We start from the raw sequence: 21,865 nt of genomic DNA on the forward strand, positions 1-21,865 counted from the left end.
ATCACCCTTAGATTTCAGAAGCTGAGCTCTGCTATACTCTGATACCACACGTTTGATATATGACTTGACTTTTTTTTTCCAATCTAGCAAAAGGATGTCTTCGTTTATAACACAGAATGATATATGCAACAAAAGCTTTACGTAAGTTTGCTCACTCGGGGCAATATACCATTTCACTGATTTATATTATCACAGATGGGAGTACATACATTTCATTTAAACCCCAAATTACCATGTTTGAAGGGGAGGGGAAGAGGAGCAGACAAAGTTCCATAAAGCCAGTGGTATTTGTATATTCATTCTCAATTTCCTTTAGCACAGAAACAGTATTACCTTTTATTTCTCCAAAGTTCCCTGATCCCATGGCAAGAAGCTTGTCTTTCCAGTCCTTTGATAGTAGCTTTTCAATACTGGGAGTTTCTGAGTGAAGGGGGGGAAAAAAAATGTAAGCAAATCAACATGACTGTCTCCACAATAGAACTCATTAAAAGTCTATCTGCTAAAAATAAGGCCAACCCTATTCTGGGCCCCAGTTCATAATGACTTCATCAACAAACTGATAAGAGGGGAGGGAAGAGAAAAAAAAAAAAAAAAGAATGTGTTTTGTCACCTGCTGTTTCAAAACCATTAGCTTTTTCCTCTAGTGGAACAAAGCTCCGGTAATTCTGTATGACAATGGGGCACATATAAACCTGCAGTTCATTGTTTTTCAATTTGGTGAACAAGTTGCTGCCTATAATGGATGCCTGTCAGTTTCTGGGTGTTAGTCTGCAGTCAAAAAATAATTATGTTGATAAAATGCGGAGTAAAGAGACAGAGACAGAGAAAGAGAGAGAGAAGCAAAGAATTAGGTCCTAAATCTGCTACATGTAATTATATCCCTCTGAGCCTTTACAATTACATCCACTTTATAATGTGTGTTTAAACATCGTGTGGTGGTAAGCATACTGTGGAAAGATTTTTCCGGTAACACGCACATTATAAATAATAATAAAAAGTTGGGTATGAAAAAAGCCTTAAAAGACTGCAAAATCCAGAGGGAGAAAAGGCATTGCTTAGAATGGAAACCCATTATTTGCTCATTTCAGATTCTATCACTTCCTTTAAAAATAAAATAAAATAAAATATATTTGTTCAGTATTTTCAGAAAAAATGCAGCGAGGGTGTGGATGGGTCTGATATTTATGTCTATAACTCTTGTGTTCTGACCTCTTTTTGTGTAGAATTTTAATGCATAAGTAAATATAAATGCTAATAAAATTCAGAGAACATTAAACTCAATTCCAAACAATGTAATTGTATATTCTTGTCAGCATTTAGATGGGTACACAATTACAATAGCTTTCAATCCCACGATTAGCATTGCATTCAGTTAGAAAATGGAGTGTACTAAAAGATAAGTGTCCCAGTATGTGCCATCTAAATAACAATACCCACACTTATTATCTGGATCTAAGACATATACTGCTATTCTCCACATTTGTGTTTATGTGTATTTGTATTTGTTCAGGCATTTGTTTACCCCCTACCAGGAGCATAAAGGGAGTACATGTTAACTTATCAAAGGGACCGTCTGGCCTAGAGACCATACAATTATTAGCAACTGGTTAATTTTCCCCACAGTAAAAACCATTACGAGCAACCTTCATTATCTCGTTTGGGCTAATTCCGCCTCCTTTCTTGAAGCCCCAACTTGAAGCTCGGAGGCGCTGCGGTTCCTCGGGGCGGCTCCGCCGGTCGCGCTCTCCCCGCCAAGCCCCGCAGAGCCCCCGCCGCTCCCGAGGGGCTGAGCGAGCCCGGGGCTCCCCTCCAACCAGCCACCCGCAGTGCAGTGTCAGTGCCTGAGGAACCACAGCGACACGGGCACAGGGATGCCCCTCCTGCATCTCGCATCACCCCCGCCGCTGCCTCGCACTCGGGTGTGCGCCGACAGGCAGACAGACGGACGGACAGTCAAGACGCGCGCCGGGCAAAGCCCCACGCCTGCATCCCGCCGGGAGCGTAGCGACAAGCTACGGATCCCAGCGAACAGCACAGGAGGGTATTTTGTTCCGTGACATTTTTATTCGCGCTGCGGCACCCCGATCTCCTCCCGTGCGCCCGCGGGCAGGGCCGCTCCCTGCGCTGATCCCCGGGCTCGCCCGAGTGCGATTTTTCTGACAGAATCCCTAAAAGCGCCATGAAATCCTAAGGAGGCGGGCGGGAGACGCTGCCGTGCAGAGCAGGGTCCGTGCCGGGGCTGCTGCCGCCGGGCTCCGGGCACTTGCGCAGCTACTGCTGAAGTTTGTCCGCCCCCTCGAAGCACCCACGAAGGAAACCATTTCCCCAGTGTGAATAGGTCAGATAAACGCCGCCACTTTTTTTCCCCCTCCCTTTAATATTTTTTTTTATTATTCCCCTGTGCTTTTCTAAAAACTCTGGAGCAGCGTGTAAACAGGCCGGAGCAAATGCGGTATTTGCGGCGGAGGGCTGTCAGTCATTAAAAGCCAACAAACCTTTGCAAAGCAGGAATGCGGCAATAGGGATCCATTGTGAGCTGACAATGGGCTCCAGAGCCTCCAGGCACTAAAAGCAGCCCGCCTTACTTTTAAGTCCATTGTCAGCAAAGTCCACGACAAAGCTTTTCCCCTGCAGCTAGACAAAATATTCGCCGCGGTGCGCTCGTAAAGAAACACAAGTCTTCTGTCTAACTTGCCGCCTTAAAGCTACAGTAGCCGCTCGCCGGGGCTGCCAGGGCCCCGCTGCCTCCCTCCCTACCTCCCGGTTTCCCTGCCTTGCCTCCCGGTTTCCCTGCCCGCCGCCCCCCGCCCCGCCCCTCCCCGCGGCCCCGAGTCACCGCTGCAGCCGCTCCGGGAGCGGCGCCGGGACGGGCCCGGTGTGACTTCCCCGGGGGGAGGGAGTTTGCGCTTTGTCGGTGAAATCCCGAGTGCCGGAGTCCCGTCCCCCCCCGCCCCCGCCGGAGGGCTCGTGTTACAAACGAGTATCCCCCGCAACCCGACTCCGCCGGTGATTCCGGGAGAGCCGCGGACAAACAAGCGGGGGAATAATGAATGCGGTGGACGGCCATGTATCAATGACTGGATTTCTGCGAGAATGGTAAAGATCTCAGTAGGAAATCATGATTAGAGATGTGAAAGGCCAAATGGCAAAATCCCAATAGTAACAATGCATCTGTTCATTAATGTGTGAATATGAGTAATATGAAAATTTAACACAATTATAAGCCCCCTCAGCAATCCTGATGGCATAAAATAGATTGTGGTGATCTAATCAGCGTTTCCCCTGTTGAAATACTGTATGTTAACTATTCAAAATAATATTATATAGATTTTTTTTCCCCTTAAAAACCCCCAAGCAATCATACTAAATTGATGTCCTAACTTAGTTTCAAACCTCTCTTGACTTGAACTGCAATTTTTACATAAGGCACTTCAACAGAATTTTGATACAGAATCAGCAAATAATCGTCCTTCTGCTGATACTTAAAAAGAACTTTAATTCTGAAAGACAATAGCTTCCCCACCCCTATAGCTTTATGGAGCTAAAGAGCTAAATTAAATTACAGCTTGTTTAATTCTATTATATACCGTGTTAACATATTGTACTTACATAAAATATGCTATTCATATACTCAACCTATCACATTTCAGTAACTGCTTGTGAAATACATTATGCACCATATCTTGGAAAGAAACATTTATTATGTCATTTATGTACCCCATTAAAAAAAGATTTGAAATTTACACATCTTAAATAAAAATAACTGTTTAAAAGGTTACGACTGTAGAGGTTTCATGAATTATACAGAAACAAAGTCATCCTTTGTTCAGCTTTTTTTAGACTTGGTTGGGAAGATGATGCTCTCAAATTATGAAAAGAAATAAACGCTGTATCTTGTTTGCAAAGCACACGTTCTCTGGATTCATTAGAAAGTCAGTAAAACTTTTAATGCTTGCACATATAATGTGCAGCTTGAAACTGGGAAAAGGGGACCAGCACACAGGAACTGCTACTCCTGATCCCTACTCCAACAGCTACTCTCCTCTTGGATTCCACAAAACAATGTTTCTACATCCAAAAACTGAGCTATGTTCCAACAGATTTTGGATATGCATCAGGACAGCTATGTATCACAATAATCTGTATTTCCAAAAAGCTTCACATGATGTTTTGAGTAGCATGATTATTCATAGTGCCTCCTAATTCCACCTTTGAGAAGAACTCAGAATTAGCCCCTTGCTGCCTTCTGAGCCCCACTTGAGCTAAGAATTCCCCTATATCCTATCTGCAGTGTTGGTCCTACAGCACACAATAAAACAATTCCAAGTCTATCCACAACACAATAGGAATAGGTCTACAATAGTTGTTCACTGGTTGTTTGTGAACAGTAATACTGTTTGGGAAACATTTTTGTTCCAGACACAACTATGAAAAGTGTTAAATGTTGTAGAGGACGATTATGGATAGGGCACCAAAGATAAGGACTGAGATGGAAAGAAGAACAGGATTCATTAAGTAAATGTTGGCGAAGAGGAGCCTGACTGAATCAACAGAGATAGAAATTAACCCACAAAAAATGATTTCTGCTGTCTCTATTCAACACATTTATCAGTCATTAGCTCTTTCTAGAGATACTTATGGCACATTTTGTTTTTTTTCTTTCACCCTTGCCTCTGTTGCTTGCATATGCTTCTCCACATCACTGCGTATGGCAATACCCACTGGTGAGTGGCCCTCTGCCCGTGCCAGCAGCACACTGGCTCCTCGGTGCCCCCGGCCCCGCCGCTCTCCCTCCGTGACAAGCACCACCGAGTCTGACTCCCTCATCTACAACAATGAGACTTGGAGACGGATGCCAGCAGCCAGTAATTCTCACACAGGCCTTCGTCACATGGAATTAAACCACTTCCTCGGTGGTACAGGAGTCCCACGTTCACTGCTGTGAGCTGCACATGGGTACACGTGTGCACTGATCTGTACACATTGGGCACACATGCACAGAATGGCTCTAACACTACTGGAGAGCAAAACACCTAAGTAAATTAACATTAAATTTAGTCTAACTTTTTGTATGCTAACAAGCATGCCACTGCCCTTCTATTTCTGTATTTGATGTCTAAGTATAGCTTCATCGACTTATTTGATAAAAGACCTGAAGTTTTCACACCAGGAAAGCAGTGGTTTTGTTTCCACTTACAAAGCCATAGTAAGAGGAAGGCACCATTTTTATCACCGTCTATTAGACTTCTATTGAATTTAGTCTACTTCCAGAAGTTGTGTTAATTTTTTTCAAGCACTGTAACTCCCCTTTGGGAGTGACCGAATGCTACTCTCAATTCAGTGGCAGTGCAGATGCACATGTGTGTACCTGAACCTGCCTCGGCAGCCTTCCAGAAACACAGTCCCACAGTACAGCACTCCCTTCAGGCCTAGCCTCTCCAGTAGCTCTTTTCAATCCATGCTGTAAGGTCACAGTCCTAGAAATCCACTTAGAAAAGCTTAAAACGGTCTTCAGTGCCAAATCTCCATTACCTCTTTCTGCTCCTGCTGATTATTTACTAAAAGCAAACTTCTTTTTCATGCGGCTGCCTGCTTCCAAAGAAAGGTATGCAATTCCATCAGGCTGTAAGGTGACGGATGGGAGCTCTCCATGAGGCACATCCAGAAGAGCCATATTTGAAGAGGAAACAGGAGAGAAAGCTGTGATGTTATAAAGAAGACACAACTAGGATAATAGGGAAGAGGCTGACGTAAGCTGACCACAAGTGAGAGGAGCAGTGTGAGTCCTGGAGCCTCTCACTAGCGTGGTGTCTGGTTGTCCAAGCATAGGTGCCCTCCCAAGGAGATGCCCAAAGTGTTCCCTCCTTTTTAACTACAGGGAACAGACCTTGTCCTGGGCTGAAAGAGAGACACTCCTCAGAACAAAGTAAAAGAAAGATGTTTGGCCTCGGAGAGGATGATGACATGAAGCATAGCTGAGTGGAGAGAAGCCAAGAGTTGCTCAATACCCAGCCAGACCACCAGACATTTCCTGCCAACACGTGTCATTCCTAGAGGAAGGAGTATTTGGTCAGCACAAACGATCATGAATAAACTTTAGCATCGGCTTATATACCTTGCACTTCTGGCAGGCACCTTCCCTTATATTATGAAAGAGCTGGCAAATACTGAGCTGGCATCCATTATTCACCCTTTTCTTTTGCTACGGTCATAAATACATTACACCTGTCAGCCACAGTTCCACTTAGTGTTTCTACAACTCTCACCTATCAACATGCCACCCCACTGGCACTCTGTTTTGTGTTCATGTACCACAACAAACCCTTTCTGGTTTAAATCAGGAAACAAGATTAAGGGCAGATTTCCACTCTTTCTTTAAAAGAGCAGACAAGTATATAGAGAGACACGAGAAATGTCTCTTTTTATGCACCCATTTTTTATTATGAAGGTCTTACCCATACAAAATCAGAAACAATTTTCATAGCAAAGAAAATAAAGCAACTATTATGAAGAAATGGTTGGTATCAGCAGGTTACATAGACATACAGCATCTGCATACACATATGGTTCTCCATCAACAGAATCATGCTTTTAGGGAACTACTTGCAGCTAGGCAAGACACTATGAATCATGAGCAGGCACAACACAGAATGTATTTAAATTTGGAAATCAAAGACCACACAACATACATTTTTCTCTTGCCTTCCAGGAACTACTACAATTTTTCACCAGTCTAAAAGCATTTTAAACTTTTGGAGCAGACACTAGGAAACACCTCTATAAATGTAAATATTGTTCAAATGTAGGACATGGTTGCTCAGGCGTGATAAGCAAAAATATGGTGCTGAGTACAATACTACCTGGGGCTTCTCTGACTGGACAGAAAGTAGTGTGCTTTTGGGGTTTTGGTGGGGTTTTTTTTACACATAAAATGTTTTTTAGTCTTTGGGCACAAACTCACAGAGCTGAGCAGAACACTCACGTTTCGATATTGGGAAGCTGTGGTGCTCTGGCCAGCACATCATAGTATGACTCTTACTACATCACTCCATCACAACCACTGTGCAGAAAACAGCTGGGCTACATATGTCCATGGGTGGCTTCCAAGCCTACTAAAAAAGCTCCCTTCCCTGGCAGGGATAACCAGCCTTCCTGCTCTTGGAATCTCTAGTCCCATTCTGGCCACGTGATAGCTCCCATAGCATTTTACTGCAGAAGACAAAACCAACTTCTGTATCCACAGATGATCGATGTGGATATCATAGTGAACGATGACACCAAGTTACCATCGCATTCTTGTTGCACATACCTGCATAATTTTGTGTATGTTTAATAACACAAGAGTTGTTTTCAGGTTGCTTGCTCTCTTTTGCAATACCCATCATGCTGCATTAGTGAAGTAAATGCTATACAAATGATAAGACATTTTTATTGTGATTTCTGGCACAAGAGTTCTGCTTTTTGTGCTAAAAATAATAATTCACATAGCCAGAAAAGATTCCATAGCACCATAATTAAATTATTCAAGCTTTTAACATCCAAATCAGTAATCTATGAATGCCACCAGAAACATGATTTTACTCTATCTACAAATATACAAAGCAGTTATTTTTACAACTGCTTAGCAATGCCTACTGCTAGTCTTACCAGAAAGTTACCTAAAACCACAAGGACATTTATTAGGAAGAAAAGGTTAGTCTTCAGATACACTAAACTACCAGTGTTGAACTAATTATCCCTTAGGATGTAAGTAAGGAGCCTCCAAATGACGGCACAAGGCAGGAACACATGGCTGAGCAGGACAGGGGGAGGGCATAGGAACTTCTTAAGCTAGGTTTAAGGCCAAAGCCAGCATCTCGTTCAACTACACCCTCAGGAACAGTCAGGCTATTGTCTGAAATTTTTACAGTTTCCATCACCTGAATGCCCTGGCAGTCGCTCCGTCAGCTGTGTATTTTTTAGGCCTCGTTTCAATGAATGGTCACCTACTGCAGGAGCAGTGTCATACTCCAGATATGACACGTACAATGCAAAGAAATCAAGCCTGTCATGTTATACCTCCTGCCAGTCCTTCAGCCTCCCTGCAGGAGGGTCTGGGCTCATAGCTGGGGCAATAGCTGAGATCTTCTCGGCGTCCACCCTCTTTATTGATATACAGCTTTGGGACAGAACCAGCTTCCAGAATGTGACAATTTAGGTATTTCTAAAAGTCTGTATGTTATACACTATTCTGGACTGATGATGTCTACGTCAATAAAATGTCCCCATAGCCCTTCTGAGGCCATCATACCCGACAAAACCACCTCTCACGAGCACAGCGCTGAGCCAGGGAACGAGCCTGCAATCTCCACTCTCACCTCAGAACAACAGGGAATTCCAGCTCAATCTCTGTTATTTCCAACACACTAACTTGTAGAGTGCATATTTCATTGCCTTACCTACCTTAGAGACAATGGACTACATCAAGGCTACTAAGTGTCCAGTGATTACCCTCCAAAACACAAAAATCCAGGGTTGCAAACTGCTGTATGATAATTTCCACCTCTTCCCCTGTTGTGGGGGTGGAATTTATATTTGTGTCTCAGGGCAGCTGGGCAGTGGTGTGCTCTTCTCACACCTCCATTACTCTGGCCTTCCACATCAAACCTGGAGCCACTGCTGGGTGCCTCAGATTTATATGGAGATGGGGTTGCATTACTTGCAGGACGCCCCCAAAACCGCTAAAGCTTAATTATTCTGAAGAAACTCTGGAACAGCATAGTTTGTACTCACTGCTCGGTTACTCTCCATCCAAATCCTTGTCCTTGAAATACGTAGTAGGATATGGCCAGTTCAAGGATCGATTCAATCTCTGCCTTTCCCGTTTCCGCAGCAAAGCAACTGTGTCCCCCAGAGAAGGGCACACTGAAGGCACTGTGAATGGCACTGGATGCCATGCACAGGACAATACATCTTTTGTCACTGAAATTCGTTGGGACTCAGTGCTTTGGATTCCCAAAGGCATTCAGGAGCATAAATCTCATTCTGGAAAGGAATTAGGCTCCGACTGCCTTTGGAGATCCAGGCCAGTGAGCTGGCCGAAAAGAGACGACCACAAACACATTCTGCCAAATGTGGCATTTCACTGGCACAACTGCTGCTGGAACGTCTTTTGCAGCATACACAGTATTTAGGATGGTCCCAACTCCCTGCCACCACCTACCAATCTTCTTCATCCCTAATTAAATTAACATATAAGAATGTAGCAAGATATTTAACCTTACCAAACTTAAAAAAGGAAAAGAAGTTAAATTTTTTGCATGTTCCCTGTACTTTACTGATATTTAAAAAATAAATTAATATGGTAAACATACTAATTCACTTTCAACTCCTGAGAAGCAACCTTCTCCTTTTTCATTGATGTTACACCAGTAGGAATCCTTATGAAAAGAAGGGCAACAGTGAAATAAGAAAAACCCTCCGCTATGCATGAAAAAAGAGAATTTTGTCTTAAACTGTCTTCTTCGAGTTTCTAATGTCTCTTTAATTCCTGGCATCTCTAAATGAAAGAAGGAATTGATTTTCTCAGGAGTGGCCCACCCAGCAAAAAACCCTGTGTCAGTTGACAGAAGGAGGCACTATACCAAACCTGAGCTCCACTGAAATTCTGAAACCACAAAGATGTTTTAATATTTCCAGAGACTATTTCAAGAGTAACAACATAAAAACAGAGACATCTGGAATTAAATACCATTAAATTTCACTTCAGTTTTGTTTTTCTGTCTCAGCTGGACAGAGATACTCCACTGAAATACATATTCCCCTGAAATACATTTATGTATTAGTGCTACCAACAGAGCCAGTTTCTAATTAAAGGGCCATAATATCTTGTTAATATTAACAGAGGACGATGTTTTTGGTCTGCTAATTTTTTACATCTTCAGCACATCCTTATTAAGCAAGAGGGATTAAAAAAAAAACCATTCAATGAGATGACTATACACTAACTTTTTATGGGTATTGACACATCATGAGGGATATTCCGTGGTTTATCCTTTGACAGAGAAGATCTTTTGTGCTGATCTATCTCATTTTAAGTAATTAAATGCTTTCTTGAAAAAAACCTAAAACAAAACCCCAAGAGAGCCAAAAGATATATAATCTAAATAACCATAAAACATAAATCGAGAGCTACAGTGTTTGGCTAGAATTTCAAGGAAATCCTTCTGAAGTTCAACCACTCCACGTCTCAAATCCTAAATTCAACAGCAACAATGTAACCCTTCTCATACAGTTACTATAGCATTTTTATCTGAAAATCTCAGAGCAACTTAAAAATGGAAAAAAAATGACTCCTGAAGTGCTTGTAATTTTTCTCAAAATTAAAAACATGAGGACTGTATGTGATGAAGCTGAGGAAACCATTTTCTACATAGCCTGTCTTTCAACCCTGGCCACAGCCACTATTTCCCACCACCAAAAAACAGGCAGCTCCAGCCTCCAGATGATGGGCTGGAAATGGAGCTGTTGATCCCTGGGGCTCCTCACCCTTCTTTACACCCTGCCTTGACAAAGAGGGAAGAGGAGCCTTCTTTGCCAGTGCAAGAGAGGAATAAAAAGAAATAAAAAAAAAGAAAAAAAGAAAGTGAAACAAGCACTCTTGTCACAAAGCCACAACTTCTGCTGTTGAGGTCTGGGGTTATTTTGGGTTAACTACCACTGCTTTCAGACCCACATGGCTCCATTCCCCTCTCCCGGTGCTCCTGGGTACTCTGGGCTCCCCTGGTGCCCGTCCCGGGGAGTGCTGGAGTGCAGAGCCGGCGGTGCCAGAGCCTCACTTCCGAATGGAAGCCAGGAAATGTCCTGCTTGCAGCTGCGCCAAAGCGCTTGTTACCGAACTAATCATCAGCTTCCACCCTCCTCCCCCACCCTGGTTGTTTTTGGTGGTTTTTTTTGTGGTTGGTTTTTTTTTTTTTTTTGACAGCTGTCTTCCTATCTTCCCAACAGGTGCTATTAGGGCCTGAACAATAGCGAAGGCTTTTAAGCCACTGCTGTTGACAAGTGAAAAGGAACAACAAATGGCTCAGTAGTGCTCTTCTCCCAGGGTCACTCAACCAATGGTAATAGTTATTATTTTTATTTATTAGCTCTGTGGCACTGTCCTCCATTGTACCTCCTCCAAACTCCCCTTTCCGTGACAGCAGAGGAGCTTTTTAACTTTTAATAAAAATGGGCGAGCGCTTAGCTCCTGAGCTGGCTCTTTCTGCAAAGTGCACAGCTAATGAATGTTGTCCATTTAGATCTGGATAATTTATGATGTCAGCGGAGCGGAGGTGGGGAGGGCTGGATCCAGATATGGCCATTAGTTACACTGCCAGGAGTGACAACGAGGTACGGGGAGGTGGAAGTCGGGCAGAAAGAAGAGGTTCCCTCACCCCATATTTGGGGTTTTTTTTTTGCAGGATAATTAGGAGGTTAGGAGGTAAATAAGACATTTGAGGTTGATGTAATTTTTCTTTACCCTTCTTAGTGCTTTGCTGACCATATTATAGTCCTCTTCAGAGAACAATGGCAGGTGGAAGAAAAGTTAATTTTCCCTTAAATGAAGGGAAAATTACTGCACTCATTTAAACGATCTGCTCAGACCTTCTACTGCTAGGGGGAAAAATTGTGGCAAAATGTTTTCTGATCCTAATAATGAATACACGCATTCATATCCATATATTTACTAGTTGATGTTACTCAGTTAAACTGTATATAACAGATAAGCTCTATCAAATGCAAACCCTGTGTTGCCACTGTCCTGGCAAATGAGGTAAATATGAAGGCAAATCAAGCAATTCCATGTCCAAACAAAATCAGTAAACCAGCAAGTAAGTCCCCTAGAAGTGCACATGCACTTGAAAGTTGAAAATACAAAGCTAAACTCCATGAAAATATTGACATACTGTGGAACTGGTTGGTTTGGGTCACATGTTATCAATCAGACTGAGGTATGAGTATGCAGATATTCTGATCATCTGGACCTATTTATTTAAAATATAAGTTGACATAATTGTGTAGTGAAAGGGCTACAGACATGAAATTGTTGGTGTACTTCCTAGAGTAAAGGTGTAATTTGAATCTAATGATAACATGGAAAGAACCATAAAATACTTACCTGGGATGTTAATAAAACCAGTAAGAAGATTTAAAAAATTGAAAAAAAAACCTGAAAAGGATATCCCCCTGAAACAACAAAAAAAATCCCACATAGTAGGCCCAGATTTCTCTTCTCTTTCAAAATATGACAGACTGTTTTACCACTGGAAGTGAGAATTAAAGCACATACGCCTGATGCTAAACAATTACACATCCTGAACTCCTCTTGCACAACATATGTGAACACAAAATCTCAATCATCGATTGCCAGATGCCAGAAAGACAGGAACAATAATAATAATAAAAAAAAAGGTACACTATAAATCAAAGCTTCTGAAGTGCAGGTAGTTTCACAGTAAATCAGAGTCCTATTTGTGAAGTAAATGATATTTGCATGAAATCATTATGTCAAATTAAGTAGAAATTACTAAGGCTAATGTCACCCTTGGACTTGCCTAAAATAATCTTCCAAGATTTGTACACAGGCTTCTCCACTGAAGTACAGCATTCCATCTGCCTTGACAACTTGTTCTGTTTGTTCTCACTTGTCTCCATTCATGGATTTCTTGGACTCTGTTATTTTCAGCGTAAATAAGGAGAGGAAATACATCGGGTTTCCTTTGGATCTAGCATTTTTCTTTCTGAGTTAGGGAATAACATCGAGATACACGGGTGGTTCAGCCATGTAACAGCTGTGACAGGTAATCCCCAAATAAGCGAAGAGAAATCAGAGAAAGTCTATTATGCATAGCTCTTTAACATAATAGTTCTAGACAAGGGGAAAGGAAAGTCAGAAGGTAAAGGCAGGGAAGTCAAAGAGGGGAAAAGAGATGAGAGACAAAGGAAACAATGCTGAGAACAAGGAAAGAACAAGAGTAAGAAAGGGGACTCATTTGTCAAATCCAAAACGTACTTATATTACACAATGCACTGGAGGAGTAGGAGAGTCAGGGCAAAACTGCAGCCACTCTCTGGCTATTGAAAACGGTCACAGGCAGGGAGCTCCCCCATTCCCCAGCCATCCAACAGATAACTGCAGCAGCCCGGGCAAAGGTGAAAGAGCTGTAACATGAACTTCTGCTATGAGAAAAGACAAATGATTTAGACTGAAGCATAAGCTATGACTTCAAATTATTGCCAGCACTCTAAAGAGGAAACATCTTTTTTATCAGAGAGGAATCTTACTCATACCCTGCAGTAGGACTTTTTCAGACTACTTTAGAAAAGTTAGACTTCCTTCGTTCACCTCAGGATAAAACTTCCTCTGCAAATAGTTGTCCAGATGCACAAGAAGGATCATCTGCATTTAGGATGGCTTTATGAATCACCAAGGACCAATGAGGTGAATGCAGGACAGGAACAGAATACCTTCCCAAGAATTAAGGTCATTCACTGGGCAGCTCTTTACACAATGATGACAATCAAGAGGCACTACATTCTTCCTGGTAAAAAAAACAGAGACCCCAGAAATACAGAGAATGTCAACATTTCCTCTGACAAATTTAATTTAAAGCAAGTAACAACAAATCCCCTCACCTCTCTGCTACCCATCTCATCAATGGCCACCCAGAGTTAGCCTTCTCCCACTGTGTCCGACAAACCTTGTCCTTGTCACTCTGGGACCTAATTTGCATCACCAAAAAACAAGAGAGGAGTAGCTGTACTCATCCTCACAGACTTCTCAAACTACCTATTTGAGAAGGCCTGCCCTAGTCCTTGGGGATGAATGAAATGAAGTCTTTCTCATAAATGGAATCTACTCCTTTTTGCAATTCCAAAGCATTCACCTGTACAGCCCTAATAAGATCAGTGAAGGGGAAGCTTAAAATGAATTGAAGCAGGGTGAAGAAGTTCAGATGAAGAAAAAACCACTTTGAAGGGATCACCTTCTCTGCAACACCCGTAGTTCAGGATCCTGTTCATTCATCGCTTCTTAGGTGTGGTGGGAAGAGACATCTGGATTCTGCTGTGAATGGGCAGAAGCTGCACTTTGTTTGATCACACAGAAACCTGTTCCAGTGATTTTCATATTTTTGTTCCCATCTTGATTATTTCTACTTTCCACAGTTACAAAAGGAAAAAGGCATCTTCTGAAAAAGCTCTGACTGGTACAGAAAGGTGCCTCTCCTAAGACTCTGGCCTCATATTAAAACCCCTCACAATTGCACCACATCTACCTGTTGAAAGAAAAACAAAACACAAACTTCCCTCTATGACTGTGATCTCAAGCACTGATTAGGCTATAACTGATTAAAGGACTAGTAAATAGGGATCATAACTCATGATCTGAGAATTAGAGAGACAAACCTTTATAAGGAGCTGGAACCATACTCAGGATTGCAATCTTGCAAGACCTGAAAATGATCTTCCTGACAGTAAAAGTGGGTGCTTTTTGAGAGTAACAGCTCCTTCAAATAAAGATCAAATCTGTAAATGAAGAGCAAATTGGACAAAAACCAGATCTGTGAAAGAACCCAAAGAGGAGATCTGTGCAGCTCTACTGCTGGGATTCCTGGCTCTGATTTGTTGTGCCTTTGTGGGCTAATTCTGAACATTAATTCAAACCATCTCAAAGTCCTCAAGAAACTCAGCTAAATTTTAATGTTTGCATAGAAATCACTTCAGTCAGATAACTGCTAGTGAGGCTGTGAAAAAAAGAAATCAATTCAAGTCTAATATCAACCGCACCTCAATTTTAACATTGACACATCTAATGTTATTGAACTCTGTCTGAATAATAATACTGTTATCAAATCTTTACATGCAACCATATCTTTTGTGATTTAATTTTGTGACTAACACTGACCTCTCGTGTATGGTACCTACCTTTCTTTCCAGACACAGTGCTCAACAATAAGCAGTTTACACAGAGATTTATTTTGTATCTAGTAAGACATGTCTGGAAAAAGAACTACATGTAATTCAGCTTTTCTTTTCTTTTTCAACACTGAGATAAAACTAGGGTCGAGACTGAAATATTTTCTTTTAAGCCCACCTCTCTCTGAATAAGATAGAGAAGTCTTTGAATAAACATATATAAATGTTTCTCTGGTAATGCAGATGTGAAGGAGAGCCATACATGTGAGTATGCCAAGCACAGAAAATGACCCAGAGTCAATACCAAAAGTGGTGGGGTGAAACAGAGGGATGTGGGGCTCCTGTGGAGTGAGGCAAATGACAAGGGCAAATTCCCAGATTTCTTGAGAACAGGGTGTCTGGGAAGGTGGGGTGTGGAGTAATTGCAGAATGGTGTAACAGGGAATTTAATAGATCAGAAAAGGCTGAATAGGATAACAGGCCCATTGTTCAGAAAGTTCTCTTTTGTGACCAGGCTTTAAGAGAATGCCAGAGCAACAAATGACTTAATCCTGGGGGGATGCTATGGTGTAAATGAAAGCAGTCTATACCTTGAAAGCCGATGGAATAAATTTCTGTATCACATAACCACACTGATGACTGCAGCTTTCAGCAAAGTCTTAAGAGTTGCGACTGGCAAAAACCTCACAGTCATGCCCTCCCATGTCCCCCTTTCCCTCTTCCATGGCATTTTCCAATGCACTTGGGGGGCAAATGGGGGAATAAGTCACATAAACGACAGAGAGACATGGTCAAATAGCACAGAAAATACAATGGTCACAGGGGAGAACAGAAGAGAAATGAAGAATTCTTCTGTGCTGGCTTCCTTTCTCTCCTATGTTCTAACCACTGAGCTAAGCTTAGAGCCCCTCCTGGTTATATGAACGCAGCCATTAAGCACTATTAAGCACTACACCACCAATTTACACAGCTTCCTGCTCCCTCACTAAAGAAATGGAAGTGTCTTAATAGACACTTGGGTGTAAAATGGAGGCTCACCTTCCAAGTATCTCACAGAGCACTGTGTGTCTTTTACATTCGCTCATGTATTTCTTGAGCCCTATTAAAGCAGATGATGGAGCTGGAGGGTCCCATCTAATGCTTGGGACATCAAAGACAGCATCTTTCTAGTTACTTTAGCACAAGCTGAATTAAGAATACAGAAAAGGCAAATTTAAAACATAAAGGTCACACTCTAGGGCATAATATAGAGTATGTTATGCATATCCTTGCAAGGATGGAAGAATAGGCAGTGGAATATGGAACACTTAAAACTGGCACCATCAGTCCTTGCTTTATATATAAGAGACAGGATATTATTTATTTTATGGCCCAGGGATTAAGGAATACAAAAAATGACTAGTTTTTTCGTAGAAAAGGTAAAAATATGCATTTCTCCATCAACTACAATTTCTTAACAGAAATAATAGATTCCTGTTTTAAAAAAATAATCTCGATCTCATTCTAACTCAGGCAGAAAAGGGAAATGCATAAATGTAATGCAGCAATCCCCAAATCGAAGTTTTTCCATAACTTTATGAAAGTTGGCCTCTAAGTTTTCGAATTCCTACTGCATCTAGATGGAGCCTATTAATTGGTTCTCAATTTGGCTACAGAAATTCTTCAATTCTGTGAAGCTTCTGAATGATATTCAATTTTAAAACAATTAATAGAGATAAATTACTCTGCCTTCCAAGAATTCAGAGCTGGAGAAGTATAGCTCAGCTGTGACTTGTGGTTTACTTGGTAAGCAGTCTGTTGCACATTTTATCCTTCTTCCCTCTCCTTTTGCCAGAGAAAAAAAGGGAGCACCGTAGGTGCATTGCTAGAGCACTCTGTACAAAAGCTAGGCTTCTGCAAAGCCCTGATCTGCCTTCAATTTAAACACTTGTTTCCATATATACTACAGATACTTCTTTATGAAGTTTAAAACATATAAAAGCAACTATTACCACTTTGAACATTTCTAACTCAGGAAAAAAATCAACGAATAAAAAGTTTCCTCCATTCTATTTAAATTACATTTGAGTAGTTCTCTGTGGGGCTACTACAAATTCCTTTAAGCCCACTAGTCTCTTAGCTACATTAAATTAATGATGCATCTCAAGCATTCACTCTTCTGCAGAAGAGTGCAGACTCTCCAGTCAGACACCTACAATTCACTAAATTGGAAACATTTACCTAAGGGAGACATCAGTGTGTTATCCTTGTAGACAATATTACATTGTAATGTAAAACACAGATAATATTTGGGAGAATTAAGAAGATGAGGTGTATGTTGAGTGGATTTTTCAATGTCAATAGGGATAGGCTTCAATGGACTCAGTGCAGTTCTCCTGACGACTAAACCACTCTAGTTTTGCCAGCATGTAGTGCTACGTCCTTCTTTATATTAACACCCCAAATACCCAAATTATTCCAAGAGTCCCTACTACAACACAATCCCCACTCCATACAATACTTCAATTAAGGCTGAGCTACATTAACTATGTTTATCAAAAAATATATATATTTCCATAATGCCCTTTTTTCTCCACTGTTATAACTCTTCACTCCCAAAGCTGTGTTTATAATGAGACGGTGTGGTGTATTTTCCATTAAAAGCCTTGGCAGGAGTTTCTGTAGTTTTTCTCATGTATCACAAGTTCAGTACTCTTTCTGCATTTGCTTCACAATAACCAGTCCATTTCCAAGTGATTAATTTTCTATTCTAAAACAATGCATTCCTTTCCCCTCTCATTTTGCTGGTGTGGGGTTTTTTTTTCCTCTTTTCTTACCAAAAGAAAAAAAATTCTTTTTCAATGACATCATGGTATAAAATTTTCAAAGCAGGTTTTAGCGGGAGATATGCAGATTGCTTTGAAAAGTTACCCTCATAAATAACAACAAAGTACTGAATTATCAAGGCTGTAACTCAGTCAAGAGGTGCTGTAACCATTTATATTATATGACCTCAGCAGAACCTCTTGATTGAATTGCAGCCTTTCATTAAATCGGGCACTCTGTATTATTTTCTCTGAACTAGAGTAAATCAGAATGGCAAAGAGATTAGCCCCCAAGCCCATCTCTTTGTGATATAGAGGCATATAATTTTTAACCATTACCTCGATTTTGTAACTTAAAAAGATTGTGCATAATCTACTGTGTGAAGAAATCCCTTCCCTCTGTAGGGAATGATGACATGACAAAAATAATACCGTGTAACCCAGGTACATTTAGAAATTATAAAGCTTGTAAGGGAGCAAGATCCTACTACTGAAAGCTAGAGAAAAGTAGGGGGGGAAAAAGAAGGGAAGAGAGAAACTGTAGATTCACAGCACTTTCATTCACAAAAAGCTGGAAACCAGAAGGGACTATTAGCTCATCTAAGCTCATCTTCTATATATATTACTGAATATTCATTATTTCATCAACCAAAATCAAACCTTCCTCTGATTTATTTCTAACTACCATTTTACTAGAAGAGAAACAGCTGGCCTCTGAGTCAGGACATTCCATAAATATCTCCCTGCTTTTACTGGAAAGTTGTGTGTGTAGGGATGAGGGTGGAGGGAATGGGGGTACTTGTAATACTCTCTCTGTTCATCTCCAGCTGGCTTATACAATGCTGCCTCCATAATGCGAGAGACAACCTCCGTACCAGCGGTTCTCAAACAAATCCATGACGACAAACGTCAACATCTTGGACCTTTTTATGGAGTGGGTCCATGCAGGAGCTCCTGTGCTTGTGCAAGTGGCCACCCCAGCGGGCCCATGGGAATCATTTCTCCAGAGAGCACTTCCAAGGCTGCTCGGCACGGGTTGGGAGCATGATCTGGGAGAACGCAGGTTTCCCCCACGGTTCACATCACGCATGGGAAGAAGAAGATGGCATTTTCCTCATCTGGCCATAACGTTTCACAACATGCTTCAGGTTTTCCCTATTGCTTGGACTTTGCCTCCTTTTCAAAGCCCCTGCGTTTAACTCGGTAAGAGAAAAGCTACAGTAAGTCCCTTTTCCTATTTTCTTATATTTGTGTAGCTGTTAGACATTTTGCAAAGGAGGGGAGTACCAGCCAGCCTTTCACAACAAAAGGGCTACTGTCACCGCGCCAGTCCCAGACATGGTGGAAACCAGCCCACAGGAAAAGGCCTGGCTCCAGTGTTAGGCCCCGGCCGAGTACAGTCACTGCATTCACTCAAATTGGCAACAGGTCTCAGTGTTCCTGGCTTTGAGCTGTGAACAAGGGTCGGGATTGAATAACCAATTATACAACCGCTGACTGAGTTTATCCAAGGTTTGCAAACTGCTATAATAGCCCAGTATTCACTGACTGTTTTATCCTTTTCCAGATATAGTGTCATATCTCCCCTTGTGCTCCATTTACATGTCACTTTATTACATACATCCATTAAAAAGGTTAATACAATGTCACAGTCAATGCCTAAATGTTGCCATTCAGTATCCTCGCCTTGCTCCCCGGTACATTTCACATCGGCACATTTCTTTCTCTCCCCCTCTCCCGCGCTCTCCTGCGCGCTTTGCTCACTCACACTCAAACACACACACACACACACACTCTCTTTCCTGCTGCAAGTTAAATCAATTTGCTGTCAAGAATACAGAACAGAGCATGAACAAAACGGTAGCCAAGAGTCAATAGAGTAAAAACTGCACGCTCCCTCAAGTTGCCGGTCACGGTGAGCGCATTGTGCTGCCAGTGACGGGAGTAACCTTTAAAACTCCGAAAGTTCAGATAATCACTTAAAATTGTAGACATTGTTGAGACTCCCTGAATCACCTGGGTCCCTTAAACTATCAGGAAAGTTCACTCATGAAAAAAAAAGCCTTTTGAATGGCTTTTCTTACTTTCGGGGATAAACGTTAAGCATACCAAAAATTGTTCTTCTCTGATTTTTAACACTTCCCAACTTGACCCCAACTACAACCCAGACGCGTAGGAGGCTGCAAAAGACTGAAAAAAATAGAACCAAATTCCTCTACATCTTCCTGTGAATGACTGATGGAGATCTTTCTTAAACTTGTAATTTTTTTTCTTTTGTATAGAAGTTTGTGTCTGAAAACAGCAAGAAAAGAAAATTACTAAACATTTTCTACAGGTTAACTTTTTGAGTTAAAGGTATTCCTCTTTTCTACTGCCCTATTAACACAAAATGGTGTGAGAAACCAAAAAGACGAAATTTTACCTTTTGATTTTATGCAATACAAATCACTGCTGTTTGCATATATGGTATCACCGGGATAAAGGTACAACTTTTAAGTTGAGCATTACAGCAGGGAACCTCCAATGATACCACAGCGAATCTACATTTATTTAAAAAAAAAATAAAACACAATTTCATTCCTGATCACAAAAACTGATTTTCATTCAACTTTTTGGCCTTCTACAGTTAGGAATAGGGCAGTTCAGAGAAAAGACTTTGATCCTGACAAGTAAAAAAACTTGAGGATAATCTTCATTCTCCCTCATTTTCATGGAGCTTGAGACTGTATCTTTTTGGTCCAGACTAAAACCACACCTACTTCTATGGCATGCCTGACCGTGAAAGTCAATGGACACAGACAAAATGTTTTCAAAAAGACTATTTCTGTGGAATCTAATTGTTTGTTTACTGATCATATCACAGTCAAGAAAGTGCACAAATATTTGAAAATCATCTAAACTGAGGGTTTTATCAACTTGGCACCATTATGACTGCAACAATGGAAAATGGAAGATTTTTCCCAATATGGCCCCATACAAAGGAACATAAATATACTATTCACCTAAATTGTACACTAGTCCTAAAGGGAAAAAACCCACTCAGTCAAGAGAAAGTAATTTAAAAACATGTTTTGGTTCACTTTTTAGAAAAACCTTCACACAGGTTTTGGCTATTATCTGTTTCCCCTCTGATGAGTGCTCAGGCTTCTAACACCAACCCCTTATACTTTCGCAGACCACTGCATGTGATGGTACCAAACTGTGCTGCAAGGAGCTTAAACCATCTTATTTCTTTGCTCCTTAGTTTGGAAAAGTTAGGGATATGTGAAGCATTGAGAAGCACTGTTAGGAGGAGCAGAGTAGCCCTAACACACTAAATGGAGAGATACCCAAACTTCACATAATTTCTTTGACTCAATGAAAAAAATCAAAATCTTCAAGAAGCTCCATTACTCAATTTAGGATTCCAAACAAGAAAATTATAGAAAAATCTATTTCCAATGAATCACTTTCCTATCTAAGGGCCTGTATGCAAAGTTCTTGCTTTTGTTCTTTTTGTTTTGTTTTTTTTTTTTTTTTTATGTCATGCCTTTTGAAACCTGCACAATGCAACTGCCCACTTTTGCATCATAAAAGATCCGTAGGCACCACATTGTTCAGCTATCAGTAATAGACTCTTGATTGAGTTGGACTCTGAATGACACACAGTAGCAGCAAATGATAAAAAAGAGAGACTGGAGAAAAACCCTCCCCTCAATTTACTCCTAAACCAATTATCTGCAAGCTATGTGCACCATGACATTGTATTAGAGACAAATTATATTAGCCCTGTTTATGAAAGCTATGGCAAGTTGTTATCCAGAAACGGGAATTACCTCTGAACAGAAGAGAGGAACTGGACAATTCTTTTGGCAGGTGGAGAGGCTGGTATTTTTCCTTCTGTTTCCTTCTCTTGTCTAATTATTCTGAAGAAAAAAACTCAGGGCTAAATTTTGTTACCTCAGTTTTTCAGAACTTGATAACCTGACTTAGTACTAATTTAACTAAGCCTGAAGGAAAGGAGCTTCAGAATTATTTAAGGAAAAACAACTCATCTGAGCCCCTCTGGAAAAGGACATTCTCCGAACCCTGACTTCTTTGTCCTGCTCATTCAAGCACAAAAAGGAGAAAATGGGGCTGGAATT

The 21,865-nt window shown here is 41.2% G+C and overlaps 1 protein-coding gene across 15 annotated transcripts in view; it reads right to left on the reverse strand.

The window, feature by feature from the left end:
• Window positions 1-21,865, reverse strand: part of SOX5 (SRY-box 5) — a 641,654-nt gene that overhangs the window by 163,939 nt on the left and 455,850 nt on the right. For 14 of the 15 annotated variants that reach the window (XM_017804823.1, XM_017804827.1, XM_017804821.1 and 11 more), the window contains one exon: window positions 334-420. The exons of the other annotated variant lie outside the window; for it this stretch is intronic. In XM_017804823.1, the coding sequence (XP_017660312.1) occupies window positions 334-420 (87 nt within the window). The remainder of the gene's footprint in view (window positions 1-333; window positions 421-21,865) is intronic. 15 annotated transcript variants of the gene reach the window in all.

This window comes from Lepidothrix coronata, unplaced genomic scaffold, assembly GCF_001604755.1.
Source record: "Lepidothrix coronata isolate B3197 unplaced genomic scaffold, Lepidothrix_coronata-1.0 Scaffold10, whole genome shotgun sequence".
Classification (NCBI taxonomy): Eukaryota; Metazoa; Chordata; class Aves; order Passeriformes; family Pipridae; genus Lepidothrix; species Lepidothrix coronata.